General features: G+C 41.2%; 2 protein-coding genes across 2 annotated transcripts in view; both read left to right on the forward strand.

Annotated features, from left to right (window-relative positions):
• Positions 1-12,070, forward strand: part of tcf12 (transcription factor 12) — an 80,150-nt gene extending 68,080 nt beyond the window's left edge. Inside the window, exons 15-21 of the mRNA XM_080501769.1 lie at positions 1,009-1,080; positions 1,634-1,825; positions 4,823-4,928; positions 5,055-5,217; positions 6,520-6,752; positions 7,864-8,017; positions 8,822-12,070. Coding sequence (XP_080357895.1) covers positions 1,009-1,080; positions 1,634-1,825; positions 4,823-4,928; positions 5,055-5,217; positions 6,520-6,752; positions 7,864-8,006 — 909 coding nt within the window. The 3' untranslated portion in view covers positions 8,007-8,017; positions 8,822-12,070. The remainder of the gene's footprint in view (positions 1-1,008; positions 1,081-1,633; positions 1,826-4,822; positions 4,929-5,054; positions 5,218-6,519; positions 6,753-7,863; positions 8,018-8,821) is intronic.
• A 5,366-nt stretch (positions 12,071-17,436) lies between these two features.
• The window catches only part of cgnl1 (cingulin-like 1), a 32,472-nt gene continuing 30,176 nt past the window's right edge, over positions 17,437-19,732 (forward strand). Inside the window, exon 1 of the mRNA XM_080504368.1 lies at positions 17,437-17,578. The gene's annotated coding sequence lies outside the window, so the exon portion shown is untranslated. The remainder of the gene's footprint in view (positions 17,579-19,732) is intronic.

Consider the following 19,732-nt stretch of genomic DNA (forward strand, 5'->3'; position numbering starts at 1 on the left):
AGTGTAAGATTGATGTGTCCAGATAAATCTCTTCTCTTTGTCTCTGTTGACAAACAGCCACAACAGATTCACATTAAACAAACGGTCAGCCTGCAGGTGTGGATTATTAAATCCCACCCTTCTGTGTTCTGAAAAGTGTTATCCTGCAGTGGTGTCATGTTATCATCTGGAAAAGTAATTATATGGTGTGCAGAAATACAATATCAGTGTGAAAACCTGCCGCCTTAGAGAGAATGTGCACTATTTGCATACAAGTAGTAACTGTGTAGGATCGGCTTTAAAAAGCCTTTGTCTCGAATCTCAGGGACAGTTTGGCTGATAAGTGGTTGAATAATCTATTACAGGTTTGTTTTAATGTGGCAACACTTTGATATAATCCTCGGCTACATTTAGGAGTAAGCTGAGAGACAAAGAATTGATCTTATTTAGGATTATTATTAAAAAACTTTGGAAAGTCCCTTGAGTTCTAGGAAACAGTGATGAAGCTTCATTGAGGATTACGTTACAGTTGAAATGATTAATCTTGTTAGTGGATTTGGCCACCACCGGTACTTTATATTAGTTTAAGACAAATATAAAAAAACAAACCAAAAAAAAACGTCTCATAATGCTTAGATGTACGGAAAAGCACAGCTGGATACAATTATTTCACAAAGGCAAAGTAATGGCGCACAGCTTCTACTAACGTTTAACCTTTATTCCAGCACACAGATGACAAAACAGAGCTGGGAAGAGCCGGGCGCTGAGACGTTGTATTGCATTGTGGTAAATGTGATGTGTAAGATGTGTGTAATGTTGTTGAGGTTATTAAATGTGAGAGAAGCAAAACAATGTCGTTCTTTGAAACTGAATGGTCAGCAGCTCTGTGCTGGCGTCCAAATCCTGCCCGTCTTGTCTTTGTGTCCTCACAGGAAACAATCTTTATCCACAGCACTGTGGGTTTGTAGTATTTATAGTCTTTTTTTTTTTTTTTCTTAATTCTGTCTTATTCTTATTTGACTTTGCCAGAAAAACAGAGTTCATCAGCAGCTACATGAGCATCTCCAGGATGCCATGTCTTTCTTAAAGGATGTCTGCGAGGTACTTCTCAGTAGAGCCTTTCTCCTCATTACGTGTCTCATACGTCTTTGCATTCCTCGTTTTTTTTTTTTTTTTTGGTTTTCTCACACATGGTCTGACTTTCAGTCTGCGTTCTCCATAGTTAAACGCAGTTTCATGTTTACAGCCTTGGTTGACTTATTGTCACGTTATGTTTTCATGTTGTTTCAGCCCTTCCAGCTTGCAGTAATCAGCTTAGATGCAGATATTATATTCTGAATAAATTGTTAAGTGGCTGCAGTGCCGCTGTCCATTATTTGGTTTTAAAAACAAATGAGGACGTGTTGAATTTCACAGCTGAAGCTGAAACGGCTCATTTGATCTTGCTTTTGAATTGCCTTGTCTATCTTATGTCTCATTTTTTTTTATTATCTTTTTTTCCAAAATCCACACCATACAATCAGCGTTTTCAATGTTTTTTTTTTTTGTTGGGTTTTTTTTCCCCCCTAATGTGCTTATACTAAGCTGCTCTGTCCTTTTTCTCTCTTCTCCCTCTCCCTCGCTCTTCATTCCTCAATCCCTGTGGTCCTCTCAGTCCCGAATGGAGGATCGTCTGGACAGATTGGATGATGCAATTCTCGTTCTGAGGAACCACGCAGTGGGCTCCACCGCCAGTCTGCCCAGCGACATACACAGTCTGCTGGGCCAAGCACAAAATGGGCCAATCGCCGCCATCGGACCAAACTTTCCCGCATCTGCATTGGTTTCGAATCGGACTGCTGCGATGGTATGATCACTTCTTCAAAAGTTATGGAGCTCTCGGGTTGAATGTGGTGGAATGTATTTCGCAAAACTTCACCGCACAAGATTCCTCGGCCACCTGCTCGAAGCGGGTGCACTGCCATATGCGTGTGCGTGTGTGTGTGTAAAAACTCAACGTTTTCCACATACGAACCCCTGACTACATCCAGACATATTTTCCATAAGTGTAATGGCTGGCCTCGGGCTCACCCTCCCCTCCAGGGCGGCTGTATACACCAGAGTGGAGGAGAAATGAGAAAAACAGACGCAACGGAGCGAAGTGGTGTTTTTGGTGTCGGGCGAGTTTGTGTATTTTGTTGCGTTTCGAGTTAAAAGTCGAAGCCTCTCGAGAAACGTGGGAATGCGGGTTTAAGTATAAATCACGACGTGTTCGCCCCATCCTCCAATCCGAGGCATTTCATTCTAAAGAGCCAGGAGATTTGAACACATCTGCAGTGGAAATTAAAATGGGGGCGACTCGTCCATCTGTGATCCAGAGGTGTTTGGAAATAATTTAGGTCACACGCGGTATGAAAACACAAACATGCAAAGGGAGAAGAAAATCAATGGGTTTTAATGTGTGTAGAAGTTTGGGTTAACATTTGTTGACGAAAGAGAGAAAGCAATGGGAGGAGAAGTCAGCAAATACGAGATCCAATATGTTTACTCCCTTTTTCTGATTTGCATTTTTGAAGCTCTCTGATCAAAAAACATCAATTTTGTGACCATTTCAATGAATTGTTTCCTTTAAACTCATAACTGTCTTTGTTTTATGGTCAAACCATAAAACGATTTATTTTTATTTTTCATCACACATCCTTGAACAAAAAAAAAACCTTTAATAATGTCTTGGTGACAATATTATTTAAAATCAAATAGATCAGCACTGATTAATTGGTTTTATTTTCTCAACTTCATTTGTTTTCTTTAGTGTGGTTGTTTACAAATACATTTGTTGTCATTATGATCCAATGGTTGTTAAAATTGCCAGAAGCTTGTCACAATACAGAGACTTTGACTAGATGAGCAATGATTAAATAGATGAGAATTACTGCTAAAGATTTAACAGAAATAACTTATTGTATGTCTCTATATTGAAGTTTTTTGTAAATCAACACGAAAATATCTGACCAAGGACAACTAAATGCAAAATACATGTATTAATATGTTGTTGAGTTGGGAGCCAGTAGAGTTTATGGTGAATAAATGTAATTTATTCACACATTTATTGCATTTTTGAGATGTATTCAATGGTGAGAAAGGACACAGAAGATGGCCTCATGTGGTGTTTTGACTTTTGAAAATATTTGAAGAAGCAAAAGTGATCAGTTACAGGATCCTTGTTTTACGGGTGAATTTATAACCGGAGACAAACCCTCGTAGATAGAGATTACATATGAGAATATCTTTTTCCTAAATCAGGCTGAAATTTAGTGCAGTGGTTTAACCCCCCACCCAAAAAAAATAAAAACAGTTGTATTTGTTCTGACGTCCTTTTCGTTCTCACTTTACTACATTGACATAATCTTCAGAGCTGCTCTCTTTTGCCTTATTTTGTTTTCTCCAGCAGGCGCCTCGGTTCGTTCACTGTGTTGTCTGTCACTTGGTCTTTCCACTGTATTGCCCAAGTCATTTTGTGAGCTTGTCTCGTCCCCCTTAACAAGGACTTTTTTCCCTGTGGTTGTCACAGGCGCTCAGTCTGATGTATTTGTTACAGAGAGCTGGGTTGTGGCAGTGATGTTGACACACTGCGACTCTGAGATAGAACATACTGTGTCTGCACTAACACAGCGCTTCCTGTGTGTGGGAAGAGGTCCCCCTCAGACAGAACCCAACAGCCACAGGCCTTTTTTTTTTTTTTTTTACTCCGGCTGACACCCCGCCCTCTGGCCCCCTTCCCCCCGCTTTTCATCACTTCTTTTTTAACAACCCAGGAAATCTGAATCGTTGGAAACGTGTGTCTGAACCCGTGGCCTCCACCCAAATAGAAGTCCTCAGCTGTATGGTAATCAGGCCCAGCCATGAAAATGGCAGCGTTCTTTTTCTCGCCAGACCCCCGGCTTCCCTCCTCCTCCTCCTGGAGACAAAGAGTTGTTTGGACACCTGTTGAGAGCACAGCAAAGATTAGCGTAGCGCTGAGGAAGGGGAGGATCTTGGAGTGGCGAGGTTAACAGAGGCCAACAGTGACTGGGAATCACATTCCAGTAGAAAAGGAGGCGATATCCTCCGCCCGCCGTGACGATTCCTCGGTCCTCAAAGGGGAAATCAAATAGCTGGAGGTCATGTGGCACAGGAGGGACTTCGCGGCGCAACAACGCGGGAGTCGACCGTTTCTGTGTTAGAAATGTGGACAGAATGACAATAGAACAAGGGAATTGTCTCATTTCAAACACAAACTATGACTTGTGGTTACAGTTTGATCTGAGGATTTGGTATCATTAGCGCAAAATGCAACACAAACAAGGACAGTTATATGCTTGTCTTTAAATAGAGTTGTTGTTGTTGTTATTAATATTAAGTTTTTGATTGTTGTTTTATTAAAAAATGTTTTGCCCCAATTTTCTATGTTCCACCCTACAATACCATTGTCAAGTGAGTCATCACAGTCACCCTCCATGTTGACAATGACAGACCTGAATGGTGATTAAACGGCAAACTCATGCTGTCAAATGATCGGACAGATAGAAATAGCTGAAAAATGGAATATCTGGAACAGTTACACAGGTTTTAAGCTGTTTGTATCTGGGCCTAAAACCTGAATATCTGAAACAGTTAGCTGGCATGTAGATGTACCACAACTTATCAATACTTTTTAAAGGGGCATATTTGAGTGTGTGTGTTTATTTTTTAATTGGAATCAGTTTCTCTTCCATTTTTGGCTTTTACAAGCTCTCCTTTCTTGCTTCAAAGTATGTTTCGCATTGAGAGCCTCTACAGAGTGTCTGCTTCCTTTCTTCACGTGTCCTTCATGTGTGTGTGGCAGCAGGGTGGAGATGACGCTGCCAGCCTGAACGACAGCCATGGAGGCCTGCCCAGCGTTGGCTCCACATCCAGCACAGAGCTCAGCCACCAAGTGGAGACATTCAGAGGTCAGACGCTTGCGCGTCGTCAATCCAACTCCGGATGTGGCTGACACTGTACAATATGAGCGTGGATTTCTAAAACTCTTTGTTTCTTTTTTGTTCTTTGTTTTTTGTTTCTCCCTTCCACAAAAGGTCTCGCTGCAAGCCTGGTTGGTCAGTTGAATCCCGCCCTGGGGCTGAAGATGGAGAAACAAGACAAGGACGACATGCACGACTGCCTCACTGGCGACGACAAGTCGGACGACGACAGCGACCGGCAAGATATGAAGACGCCCAGAGGAGGGCCGCGCACCAGGTGGGAACTGACAACATTTTCATTTGTTCAGTTTTATATGTTGGTATTCGGACAGTATTTGTGTAAACATTGGTGTTTTCAATTACATTTGAAATGAAATAAAAATGTATTCTATTTATTTCTTTTTTTTAATTGTTGTTTATACAATCTTTGGCACTTTCTGGAGCAGTGGTGGCCTGAAGCAAGCCTGTCTGACTCTGTCCTGCCGCGACACACCTGATTATGTTAAGGGCCTTCTGAGTTCACTTCTCCCATTCAGGCGTGTTGCAGCAGTTTTAACAATCTAATATGCGGGACACCACTGGCTGAGATGTTGGAGCTTGTGAGCTTGTGATGGGACTGTCGGGGTTTAAATCAGGAAGGGCGGCCGGTGTAAAGCTTGTGTGAGATTAAACATGGTGATGGAATGACGATGACTCGCTGCGATCAAAATGCGGTGAAGCAACCCAAAGACAATACAGTGATTTGTGCTTCGAGATATTGAGCCAGTTTATGGAGACGACATGTAGTATTAGGTGGAAAATACAGTGAGTGCAGTTCGTGTCACAACTTGAAAACGCTGACGAAACATTCACCCACTGACAATACAACTTTATAATACCTCAAACACAGGTACCGTTTAGTCATCTTCATCGCTACAGATATGTGTCATTAGTGTGGAATCTCATTCGCCCTCCTAAATGATTATTGTAGTCGTCTGGTGTTTAATGTCTCTCTGAATAGAAATAATGTTTTCGGTCGAGTCATTTATTGCGTTTTTAGTTGAGAAAAGTGTTGCTGCAAACACTGGGCCGAGTTGTTTTACATTTTATTATGTTATGTACCAGGCGGCATCATTAAGACTGACATAATGTTAAAAGTTTTCAGGTTTTAAATTACACGCTCATAATGTGCTGCCTTAAAGGGAAAACATTTGGAGTTGTAGTTATTTACAGATTCTACAAACCAGTCATTTTACTGGTTGGGCTGAATGGGTTCCCTGAAATAAAATTAGATTGGGAAACTCTAGTTTAATGAATTTCTGCCTAATTTTACATGAAACCTTTAAAAAAAAAGAAATAGATTTTGCACTGAGTCACTCGTCAAGTAGTTCAGTCTTGCTTTTAATCAATGAGTCATATTGCACAGATCTTTTCCTCATCAATTAAAAAGCACACATCATATATTGAGGTGTCTGTAAACCCTAATCGCTGCATAAACATGTTTGACATCATTTATTTTAGGGAGCCGTGAGCTGGGAAAACCTCATACGCCTCTGTTACTCGTGTCTTCGCTGACAGAGTTTTTCTCTTCCCTCTCCAGCAGCATCACTGAAGACGAGGACCTGAATCCCGAGCAGAAGGCTGAGCGCGAGCGCGAAAGGAGGATGGCCAACAACGCCCGCGAGCGCCTGAGGGTGCGAGACATCAACGAGGCCTTCAAGGAGCTGGGCCGCATGTGCCAGCTGCACCTGAAGAGCGAGAAGCCCCAGACTAAACTGCTCATCCTGCATCAGGCCGTGGCCGTCATTCTCAACCTGGAGCAGCAAGTCCGAGGTCAGAGTTGTGTGTGTGTGTGTGTGTGTGTGTGTGTGTGTGTGTGTGTGTGTGTGTGTGTGTGTGTGTGTGTGTGTGTGTGTGTGTGTGTGTGTGTGTGTGTGTGTGTGTGTGTGTGTGTGTGTGTGTGTGTGTGTGTGTGTGTGTGTGTGTGTGTGTGTGTGTGGAATAATGCACGCCTGCAAAGTTGCTATTGTGCATACGTTGACCTGTATTGCACCTGACAAAGGCAAAATAACACATGGTGTGTTGAGCTCGTTTCACCTTATTGAGATGTCAGATCAGCCATTAGTAGCAGAATACTAGACAAAATATATGCTAATAGAAGACGTTTATCACCTGAAAGCAGTTGTTGTTTATGATTTTATCTGCATTTATTATGTTTGAAAGAAAAGTGCCAAATACTTAACCTTTGAGCAGTGATGGTTGACGTTACAGCGATGAGAGACGTTTCCTCGTCCGGCCCCTCGGCGGCTTTACTGCAGAGGTTTTATGATCGGAAATGGTCTTTTTAGTTCTTCATGATCGCATTGACTTTGTGTCATTTGTCCGCCAACACTTTCAATTCTGTTCTTACATTTTTATTTTGTGCCTTCCATCCAATTGTTTAAAAGTGGACACAAGCCTTGTTTCAAGGGTTGGCGTGGGTTGTCTATCATTGCTAATATTCCTAACTGATCATCTGCAGAAAGCACGCAGACTGAAATTGCACTCTGCTTGCGTGAGCGTGCAATCTATTGTCTGGAGGATGTTAGGATATGAGGATATGAGACGCATTTACTTTTATAGGAGGCTCATTCACTTCTGTGGAAAAGCTTTCACTGCACTTCTTTTTCAGAGCTGTAAAATATGGACACTGCTTGAAAATCTGACACAGTTTTCAAAGCTCTGAAAACCGTGTTAGGCTGATACGCAATTATTTTCCTGTAGAAGTATATTTAAGGATTAAGTTGTTTAAAAATAAGTTAAATATAAGTTAATAAGTTGTTTGTTAATAATATGAATAGTTGCTGTTATTGTCGTTATGACTACAATTATGACCTGTTCAGTCTTGTAAATGTATGATTTCAGATTGGAAGGATTAAAAACTGGTATTGTTTCTGACTTGCAGAGCGAAATCTGAATCCCAAAGCAGCCTGCCTTAAGAGGAGGGAGGAGGAGAAAGTGTCCGGCGGCTCCAGCGGCGCTCAGCAAGGCCACACAGGAGTCCACCCAGGCCTGACCGACGCATCCAACCCCATGGGCCACCTCTGAGCACTGAGAAGGTACTCCTCCAATAAGGTTTTCAACTTTTAGCTGAGCTGATTTTAATTCTTTGATTTGATGTGTAGTTTGAAATATATTGTCGATATTGTTTTTTTTTTTTTGTTAGAAAAAGCACATTGACCCTCCACTCTTTCAATAAAAGTCTTTTATTTTCCTATTGTGTGGATAAAATATATTTTGAATCTACTTTTATTGTGATTTGTGTTTTTGGAATTACTATCCAAAAATTTATGAAAGAAATCATTAAGTCCTTGGTGTATAAGTACCATAATATATTGTTTTAATAGGAATTTTATCTTATCCAGGTTAGGGTTGAACCCCCCAGCTGAGGCTGGATGAAGAAACAGCTGAACTATCATGGACAGATGTTCACTTGAAATCGATACTCAAATAGAAATGCATGCACGTTTCCTTTAAAAGGCTTGTGTTCTGAAAGTTTGTCAACCAAAAAATTGCTTTTTTGTCAATAATTTGAGCAAAACGTAAGCATAAAAGTTCAATAGAGGTGAATTCACCTGTGTGGATCCACCTTCTCGTCGGATCATCTCAAAAGTTTAGATTCAAAATTGCATTTTTAATGTCAGTTTGAAATATTGTAAGTATAGCTATGGCTAATTTCCACATAAAACAAGGCACGATACAATGTTTGAAAAAAAAATGTCACAGCAGGTTTTTGTGCAGCAGAAGGAGGAGAATTCTGAATCACTCCAGAGTCGATCATAACAGATGTAAAGAGTTAGCAAATGTTGTGGTTGTTAGTATTCACCTCTGATCAGTGTGTTTTCTCGCCTCCTCTCGTCCAGATCAAAGTGATGCAGATCATTTCTGTCCCATGTGAGCTGGAGACCCTTGCTTCCCAGCGACGGACAGGACTCACAGTTCGTGACCCCAATTGGAGGAGACAAGACCACTTGAAGCAAAACGACGAGTCTAACACAATCCAGTCCTGAGATTGAAGAAGAGCCGGACGTCCGGTTCGCTGCGACCAGTTTCCATCTGCAAATTTCTCCCCACCACAAAAAAACAAAAACTTCAGCACATATCACTGTCTGCAAGAAGTGTGTCGCTTCTGAACAATCAGAGACTTCGCAATCTCCTCCAACCGTATGTGGAAATTGCCTTGTGCCTAAACTGAATTGACGAATGCATTGTAACAGCAATTGTTTTTGTTTGTCTGTTTCCTTTTCTTTTCTTTTTTTCCCCCCCTCCTATTTATTATGTTATTGCGCTATGAAGTGTACGTCTAAAGGGAACGTTGAGTAAATTCAAAAGATGAAACGTGTAGCTTTTCAGTTGATCTATAGTTTGCCAGTGTCAGCGGTGAGAAGACCAGCGTGTAGGAGGATTCACAGTGAGGGAAACCTACCAGTGGCCACCAGTCTGCATCAAGTCAACAGCCACAACCAAGGCTTGAAGAGGACCTGCTCCTCAAGTAGATATACGAAGGGCTCATTTTCAAGTCGACCCAAGACACAGCGACTCTCTGTTTGTGGCGACCGCGCACGGACGAACCATTAAGCATGAATATCGCGTCGCTTTTCTGCAAACAGATCCTCCCTAATTCTACACACTGCACCTTTCAAACTGAGCACTCCGCCCGGGTAAGTTATCTCGAGATGACTGGAAATGATTTGGGCACTGAGAAGATCGAAATTAATTTATTGGCCAGTTTAGAGTGATATTTATACCCAAATGGAAAAAAAAAAATTGCCATGAGCAAGTTAAAAAGTAAACCACCCCAGGGTTTGTTTTTTTTAATTATTATTATTATTATTATTTGTTTTGTTTTTGTTTTTTTTTAATAAAGAAAAAACGGATAGATTATTTATATTTATATTTTATTCAGTCTGCCTCTGGCCACATGTGTATCCAAAAACTACCTATGTTTGTTTCTGTGTAGTTTAGATACGTGTGTGCTACTGAGCCGGCAGCGTCACACAGAGCTGATGGACGATTGGCAAACTGTAGCTTCACTGAAAGCTCAGGTTCAGCTGTATTTTTTTTTTTTTTAAGGGGGGGGTTAATTGTTAAAGAGCAGTGAGAACACAGAGAGCAAACTATCTGCAAACATTAGCATTCCCTGCATTTTTTTTTTTTTTTTTAGTGTCTTAAACTGAAGGGAGAGTGGAGTCGGCTGGCCCTCGCTTCCTTTGCCATATAGTGTTCAATGTAAGCAGTGACTTGTTTCTGCAGATCGTATCGACATTTAGCCTCCTGACCGGTCCACCATGTTGTCGGCACTGAAGTGGCTTGTTTTTGTGGGTTTTGTTCTCTTGAGTTTTTTTGTTGTTGTTTTTTTTTCTAACTAGCTAATCGGAGATCGTTTAATGAAAATGTAGTTTAAACAAAACAAAATGGAAAAATACAAAAAAAAAAAAAAAAAAAATCAAAAACGACGACCACACTTTCTTCTGGCCTGATGAACATATCAGTTTTCTTTCTGTTAATATCTCAAGACATTGACTTTTAAGCGCAGTTAACGCTGAGTAAAGGTTAGTAAAGCTTATTTGTGTTGTAACAAATCCTTCTTCCTTTAGACCTGCAGCATTACGAAGTCCGGGTTTCAATGATGTTTCGATTGAAGCTGTGATACGTGCAGTACAGTGAAGCCACGCAGGCAAACACTTACATGAATTGCATTGAATATCATTGAACTGTAGCGCAGCAACGAACTAAAGCAGTTTATCGGAATCTTTATTGGACGTTTCGGAGACATCGGTCATGGCTTTATTTCATTCTTTTTATGTCCTTATCAGCGTGCATGCTTTATGTTTCTCCTTTTATCAAACTCTTTGGTCTTTAAGACTTGCTTTATATTCCATTTTAGTTCTTTGTATATTGTGTTCCCATCATTCATAATCTCCACCGTCAACAAAGCTGCCACATTCAGAATGAGTATTCTGTTTAATAAACCGGCTTTAGAATGAAGGATGCCACGGCAAGAGTTTACATTATAGATGTTTGACAACTTTATTTAGTGAGGAAAAGACGAGCTGAGTGAACGTGGCCTTGTACTTCATTTCAGTATTCTTCAATCTTGCATTCGTGTCGGCAGACTTTGATTGAGGGTAATAATGTACGTCACGTCCAGCTCGCTTACGTTTGTATTTGTTTTGTTTTTTGTTTGTTCAATTTCCCGTTCTTCCTTTATTTTCTTTGCTCCTCGGTTTGCCAAGTTAGACTTTGCTGTATTCCCAGATGCTTTCCCTTGTATAATATATGGAGAAAAAAAAAGAAAATCAAAAGATTAAAAAAAAACAAAAAAAAAAAAACATTTGGCTTATTTTTCACTGTAGTTAGTATTTTATACAATAATACTGTAAGAATATTTCTTGAATTCTAAATATTACTCTTTCTAGATTTTTGAAAGCAAAAGTTTTGAGTAAAAAGTTTCTTACTTTATTTTACTATATTAGATAGTAAAAAGTACGGTTATTAACCATAACCTGTCCATTATTACAAGAAATTTACAAAAACAAAAAATGGCGTCTCAAGAACGCGACTGAACTGTTGCTCGTCGTCCATACGTATTTCAAAAAGGCTTCGTACGAGCTCCAGATTACAAAAAAAACGCGACCTCTTATTCCCTTCTTCAGTCTCCATTGTTGATTGATTAAAGATTTGTCCCTGTGTCAAATAAAAAAGGTTGATTGTTGATGCACATTAAAAAAAAAAGACAACAAAACAACGGCAACAACGATTTGAATATTTTCTGTCTTTTTTCAACAGAAAAACACAATGTATATAACATTTATGTTGCAATAAATGTGCCATCTTTTTTTAAACTCAATTGTATGTGCATTTATTTCTCTCGCTGGAAAACAAATCCATCCATTTCTGTTTCCATATTTACATTTTACCTCTGCATAAACTTTTTTTTTTTTTTTTTTTTTTTTTTGAAGGGAGAGGGAAAAATGCACAGAAAAATGAAAGAAGTAATAGAAAGAGCTCAGAAACAAGGAGGGTTATTGACACCTATTATTTTGTTTAGTTCCTGTTTTGTTTTATGAGACCTTTCTACAGTGGATTTAGGCCAAATGAGTGTTTTATAGTATGTAACTCTTTTTGGAAAATCATACCAGTGGACCATTGTAGTCTGTATGAAAAGTACTATGAATATATGTTTCTATTTTTAATAAAGTGTCATAGCAGCGTACTGTACATGTTCTGTGCTCCTATTTTTTTAATCACTGGAGGGGGGGGGCAAAGAGCTCGTCCACGTTTGAATGTCAGTTCTGTCAGCTTCAGTTTTAATATTCCTGTCCTGTGACTAAATTGTGTCGCCTTGTGGTGTTTTCACCGTGATTGATTGTAAACCTGCCTGCCTTCACTCCCTCAGCTGGAATTGGCTCTTAATTTGATGATCCACTATAGAATATAGTTTGATTATTTGACAATGGATTGCCCAAATACGACAAGAGAATTTAAGCATATAGCAACACACAATCCACTGTGCAACTGACATTGTTCCTGTCAGAATGAGCCAAGGTGACAGTGGACATCCCCCGATCTCATGCTTCTCGATAATGAAAAATATTGAAGCGTTAGTTGATTCCGACACAGACATGAATGAAGATGTTCAATCCAGGAGCTCAATTACTCGAGAACGCTGACTTTCTTGTGGATGATAATTAAACACTGCCTCTTTGTGTGGTCGAAAAGCTTCTCAGCGTTGAGTGTGACCACAGCTTCAGGGACAAGACAGTTTGAGAGACACTGAAGATCAGTGATTCTCAACTGGTGGTTTGCAAACCAAAAGTGGTTTTCGGGCCTGTTTTGAGTGATTTTCATGAGCAAAACAAAAAAGTAAAGATATAAACCAATCTAGTGTTGTCTGATCGCACCCATTTACAGTAGGAGGCGAGGGGTCGACAGGTAAGAAGCCACAGTTGTTTCATGTTTGCTGATTAAGCATTTCCAGACACAGGAAAACACCAAAAATCTAAATCAGATTTTCATTATATGGGGTACAAAGGAGGAAGGGGGGTGTTTTGTGCAGTTAAGTGTTGGCATGTGAAATGATGAAGCCTTCAAAACTGAAACTGCATCTGAACCTACACTTTACCACTCTGCATCTCAGTAGTTGTACGGTAATTAAAATGCAGCTGATTAACACTAAAAGGGGAATATTTCCTTTGCTACATCTTCATTGCCTGGTCAGTTTGTCATTCATACTTGTGTTGGCATACTGTAATAATTCCTTCAACAACGAGATCAGTGAATTTGAAGAGTGGACTAGTTCTCTAAATTGTGACAGTGAGTCCCCCGGCGAGTACAGCTGAGAACCACGGCGGTAGACAATAACAAAGAGTCAGCCATGACAAGGACTATATACCCCTGCCGGTTTTTTAATTATCTTACTGGTACAAACTGCTGTCTGTGAACTGTCACACCCGATCAGCTACTTTGCACTTCAACTGAAGCTTATAAATGTTGCGAAAAACGCCGCGCTGAACCCTGGAGGCTTGTTGTGTCTGTAAATCTCCGAGCTGGTACGGATGCACAGAGTTTTCTTCATGCAGATGTGTGCGTGACAGAAGTCCTGCCACCCTCAGAGGTCTGATCGAGGTTCAGTTCCCCAACAGAGGCGACAAAACAGGGAGAAGCTGCAGATCGCTCCTCTCTGTCTGTGGCGAGCTCGGCGATGCGGTGTAAATCATGGCTGTCCTGTTCCAGCTCTCCTCGCAGGGATAGATAGAGCACGTGGGGGTGCGGTGGACCTTTTCTCCTGGTGGTGGGTGTGCATGTTTTCTGTAGGAGTGGGACCACCATGTCTGAAGGCTGACTTCCTGTCATGGCTGCTGGCTGGGGCCAGATGACAGAGAGTCCTTGGCTCGCATCCTTGAAACTGGACCAACGAGCCTGCTGCTCCCCCTGCTCCCCCTGCTCCTCCTGCTCCAACAGTAAGATCATCCGCCTCTCGGCTACTTCCAGGATGCAAGCTGCACTAAACATGTTTCGTCTCTTCTCTCCACTTCTCTGTTGCAGTTTCTGATCCCAGATCTTTTCTGAGATTTCAACTCAGTGGGAAGAAGTTTTTCTTTGATGAGTTCACATGAAACTAAAAACTGAGCACATGAAAATAGACAGAGACACACAACAACGAGTTTGTCTGACCACATTTACAGATTCACGCACAAAATATTAAACGCTCATGGGAGATGATGTATCGGCTGCAGTAGAAGTGATACACTTTGTTACACTGTATCTAAGGCACATACATCAAGATGCCATATAATATATATAATATACATGATAACAGAGAAGGAAAACTTATTTTAATATGCAGCACACTGTTGTTTTTCTCTCTTCTATCAGTGCAAATCTATTTATAAATCACTTTTAAAGCTAACAGTTATATGTCCAATAAAAATCTATTCAACATGAGATAAGATAAGATGCCATTGCATTGAGTTAAAGAAAGTTTCATACTTTATCATTTTAGCCCAGACATCACCATCTAAGTGACCAGCGAATGTAGTTTCCTTATTACTATATAATATAGTTGCATGACTAAAAACCTCCATACTCTTTCCACAGTGTTTACCTCCCCCTTTAATAAGGAAATAAGATTAAAGCTCGACACTGCAGTGCACTGTAAATCCAAATGAGGTAGCTTGACCTGTTTTGTTGACCTCCGGGGTCGTTGGCTGCACTCGTGTCAATGCAGGATTTATTCTAATTTCTGTGTGATGTTTCGTCAGAGTGAAAAATGACACGTACAAATTTAATTCCCAACATCTGGATTCGACTAGGAACATAATTTTTCGATATTGTTTCGACCGACAGCGACTTTGCGAAAACCTTTTCATCATGCGTCTGACTTCGGATTGAAAAATAAAAAAAGATGAATTCAAAACAAACGGGTGCTTCTCTCCGGCACCTCTGCCACATGTCAGTCAGCCAGAGTTGTTACTGGAGAGCCTTACAGTGGTTCTTACAGTATAATCAGGGTAAGGCTGTACTGAGCATGCCCAGAGGTCCCAGCTGTGGCAGCCCAGCGGAGGACAGAGCGCCCATTGTGTGCCGTAGTAACCCAACACAGTGGCTGAGATTAAAGGCTGCGGAGCTGCGCGGTCTCTGCGGACACAAATATAAACAGTGGGCCACTACAAAGGCAAAGGGGGCAGCTGAGCCTCAACTTTAATACAGTTTATACTGCAGTGGCAGGGTTCATAGAAACAACAGTGAATGCATAATGTCTGATCATGTTTTGTGGTGGATTGTCCAGGAAACAGACCATTCCTGTGAACCCCATGAAATGCAATACAGCTCTGGAGAATAAAACTCCTGCTTAATCTGACCGTCCGTCCATCCATCCATCCATCCAACCATCCATCCATCCATCCATCCATCCATCCATCAGAGCAACCATAACAACACCATCTACTTGTGATTTGCTTATTCTTCCATTATAATTCACAATACGATTGTCTCACCTGTAAGGTCCAACATTCGCTAAATTATTGAACAAACAATTAAGGATGAATTTATCATTTGATATGATGATATAACATATAATATAACTGAATAATTGTTTGAGCCCAAATTGGAGAAAAAATGTCCAAAATAAAAAAAAGAATCTTCTGAATGATGAGCATGACACGCTTTTTATTGTTCAGCTTTATACAAATATCCAGACATCAGTGTAACTGTTTGTTTTTTTTGTCCACAGGGTTCAAGAAGTTTTAATTAGATTCCTGTTTTTACTTCATTACTCTTTTGACTGATGGAAACCACAATTTCCACAATTTTTGTTGCGGTCATTCATGTTCATTTAGACTGGGCAGATGCAGGCAGCACGCCATGTAGGAAAATGGTTCCGTCTAACATACAACAGAATGATATAACACTAAATGTAAAAGTTGTTTGTAAACTCTAACATTAAAAAGAATAGTCAACCTTAAATAACTGCATGAATACCTAATCGTGATACAGATTTGTAAGTAGAGGCAAATTGTATGAATGAAATCAACATCTGCAGTTATTGTTGACAGGTTTTAATAACTGGACTCAAGCCATAAAGTGTAAATGGGGAACTTTTCAGTAAAAATGTAATTCATTCAGTGATTAAAACAGCACAAGTGAGACATATTATGAGTAAAATGAAGGGCTGAATGCTTATTGTAGCAGTTACTAATCCAAAAACATGCCTATGAAATTAATCGGTGACCCTCAAATCTAAAGTGTGGATGTGAGTGTGACTGTGTGTGTCTCTCTGATTGTCCTGGACTGATAACCAGTCAGCTTCAGCACCCCACAACCCCGGAATGTTTGAAGTGCTATAGGAGATCTGTGAATGAACACAAAATGAAATAAGAATCACAATGCGTTTGAGGATAATAGCGGACAGATTACACGTGGCGCAAATTGACAAAAGCAAACTCGGTGATTATGATCAGTTTCGTTCTTGTGGTTTGCATTATTTGCGTACAGTATAAGGCTCCACGTCAGCATGCACCTGTTTAAGATGGAAATTGAATATCATCCACAGCACCCACAGCATCACGGACACTGACTGTAGTCCCACTCCTGCTGCGACCTGCTTTAAGCCCTCCGAGATGTTATTTATCACTGCTTAATGCTGCTGGCTTAGTCCTGCACTTCCCCATAAAGAAGGTGCTCACCACAGGCACTTTACAGAAATAATATCCACTCTGCAACAATGCATTTATTTTTCCAACATATCCACTCAGCATAATAACTACAGCTCCTGTTTACAAAAGGTTTGGGGAGGGGGGGGGGGGGGCGCCTGGACTCCCACCACATCTGCACCTGAACCAGAGAACATGTGACTGGATTTATCTGTGGAGGTCATTCATACTAGCACGTGTGCAGCAGCAGCAGCAGCAGTGACCAGGGCCTGCTCTCATTAACTAAACTACCTTCAGGTCAGGGGACCATCCACTAGATGACGCTCTCGGTTTTAAAGACATGCATCTGCAAATTGCACGAAGTTTTTTTTAGATGGTTTGTAGAGTTTCATTAAATCAAAGGAAATAGTTGACTTTTGTGTGAGTTTTAGATGTCGCTAAATCTTTTTTTTTTTTTTTCTAAGTTGGTAATTCTTGCTGAATATTTTGTAAATAAAAGAATTCGGTATCTTTTATGGGTTTTGTGCAGTTTTGTTTATAATGACAGACTCAAACATCAAAACAGGGAAAAGTAGCCTCATTAATATGTTTTGTTTGTGTGTTTTTTGTGTTTTTTTTGCAACAATTAATCCTGCAGCAGTTTAAGGGTCCGACCCGGTCCAGGTCCAGGCCCAGGTCCTGGTCCAGGTCCAGGTCCGTGCGGGACCCTCGCGCGCACTGCGCTCTGAGTGGGTGGGCGGGTTTGTGCGCTTGTGTTAGGAGGCGGAGCGGCCCGGAGGGACGGACGGATCTCCTCTAACGCCTGTCCCTCACTCCCCGAAAACAAGACAGGACTAAATAAGTTGGAAAAGTGCAGCGAGGGACACTTTGTGCCAAATTTTCTGCCCCTTAAACACTTTGCATAAACTCTTTTTTTGTTTGTTTTGGCTTTCTGCGACAAGTGAGCAGGAGAGAGAAAAGACGCGGGTGAGTAACTTGGAAAGTTTTTTTTAAAGTCTGAGCGAGAGTTTAGAAAGCCGATAAAAAAACTCAAGTAGAGCCGATACAAGGTAAAGAAAAAAAAGTTCTAACAGGCCAATCCAACGTTCTACTGTCTCGACTAAAGGAAGGGAAGGTTGTATATTTTAGAAACGTGTGAGCATTTCCAGCACATCTCAGGGTTTCGTTCCACCTGTTGCAGCTCCATGACCGCAAAGTGCGTCAAACCGCTGTTTCTCCTCATGATCCAACAGAATGCTGCAACGCTGCGCTGTGAAACTGGGTGTTTGGTTCATAATTACACACCGACTGTAGTTTAATGTGTGTTTACAGTCGCTCCCGTGCGCTCATGTTGCATTTACTGTACCTGTCGCTCCAGATTAGTGGACTGACTCCCATTCATGTTGCGTAACTTCATGGTATTTTCCCACAGTGTGTAAATCCTGGTTTTCTGAAGAGACCCCAGGACCTCCACTCTGTTCTGGGTCGATCGTGGCCGAGATGCTGTCTTCGTGGTGTCATGACTGTAGATGTTTACACAGTGTCAAGATGGAGTCAGAAAACTAGTCAATTGGGCTTTGCAGCCTCTCCTCTCCTCTCCTCTCCTCTCCTCTCCTCTGCTCAGATCACAGCCTGGGCCATGACATCCCGGCCTTTCCAGCACTGCCACTAATGATGGCCGGAGGCCAGTTTGCTGGAGGTTTCTTCCTTTTACGGAGACAAAACACAATGAGAGGAAGATACTTGGACACTTGTTGGGGCTCGTGTGTGTTGGACACATGCGACTCCTGAGGATGAAAGGATGCATTGTGTCGTCTTTGGCTTTAATCTGTGCTGTGCAGCGCTCTTCCTCTCCACCTTGGCCTTCTTCTTTCCTCTCTCATGCACATTGAAGGGTTCAAGACCAAGCAGAAGCATCAGGACAGAACAGTCGCAGCCCAACACAAGTTTGTGTTGGCAACAACTGAGATACTTGTTTGTGCCTCGTTTTTAATCACTATGATTGAGGATTTAGGAGCCGAGATGCGTGGAAGACGGCGGAGTTGGACAGTGACCAAACGTTATCGCACTAACACACAGATACTATAACAGAACGTTTAAGAAGGCCACCATGTACATCGATTTGATAACCTAACACATCCAAAGACAAATGTGTAGAAAATCTCTGCTGGATGACAAGTACTTGTATATCTTGTCCGAGTTTTATCACCCAGCCTTTAGATCTGTGTGTTTTCTTTCGTCAGAGGCCTGAGCTCAGTCTTGACCCACTTCATGCCGCTTTGATATATTCTGCTCTTGCCTTTGTTTCAGTCTTATCAGTGTCCTTCTTCCAGACCCGTCTTGGGCCATCTTTGTGTTGAAAGATAGAATGGGACGCTATCAGCAAGGCAAACAGGAACCTGCTGAAAGCCCATTGTCCAGAGAAACACATGGTGGATGCTGATGGCTTTGTCTTTACCAGCGCGAATGCCACCTGAACTGCACACTTTTGGTATTTGCACACAGTTTGATATTTGCCGCCACCTGCGTTCTTATCCGGCTACAAATTTGCACAAGTGGTGACCAGTGGAGAATAATTGTAAATGTGACAGGAACGGGGCTGTTGCCCTTCTTTCATGGTATTTCCTGTCACCAGGAGCTGCGAGTTATATTGTCATGGACGGCGAAACACTGTGCTGCTGTATATGACCACAGACATGCAGCTGCACAATACAGATGTTTAAAATTATAGAGAAAACGGGAATGCGTGGGATCTTGTGGAATGTTATGCTATCTTGTGAGCCAGTATTGTTCATGAATCAAAACATTTTCCAATCAATTAAGTCTTGAAATATATTTCAAGATATTATCTGAACTGCTTGAAATGGATTATATGAAAAAATGAACTACTTCATTTAAACTTGTAAATTTCTGAGGCAAACCTGTTGTTGGTGCAAACACGCCTCCTTCAAAATGTGAAATGACACATCTGAGGTATTCACAGGTCTCCCTGACTCACACTGAAGTATTCCTACTGGTACATGGCGTTCTCCTAACCTCTTCGACCTGTATAATAAACATTCATTTTCTTATATCTCAGCTGTTAGTCACACACCTGTTAAGGTCTCTTTAACTAGCACCTGGTGGATTTTGGTGTAAAAC

The sequence above is a fragment of the Blennius ocellaris genome (assembly GCF_963422515.1).
Source record: "Blennius ocellaris genome assembly, chromosome: 1".
In the NCBI taxonomy this organism is placed as follows: Eukaryota; Metazoa; Chordata; class Actinopteri; order Blenniiformes; family Blenniidae; genus Blennius; species Blennius ocellaris.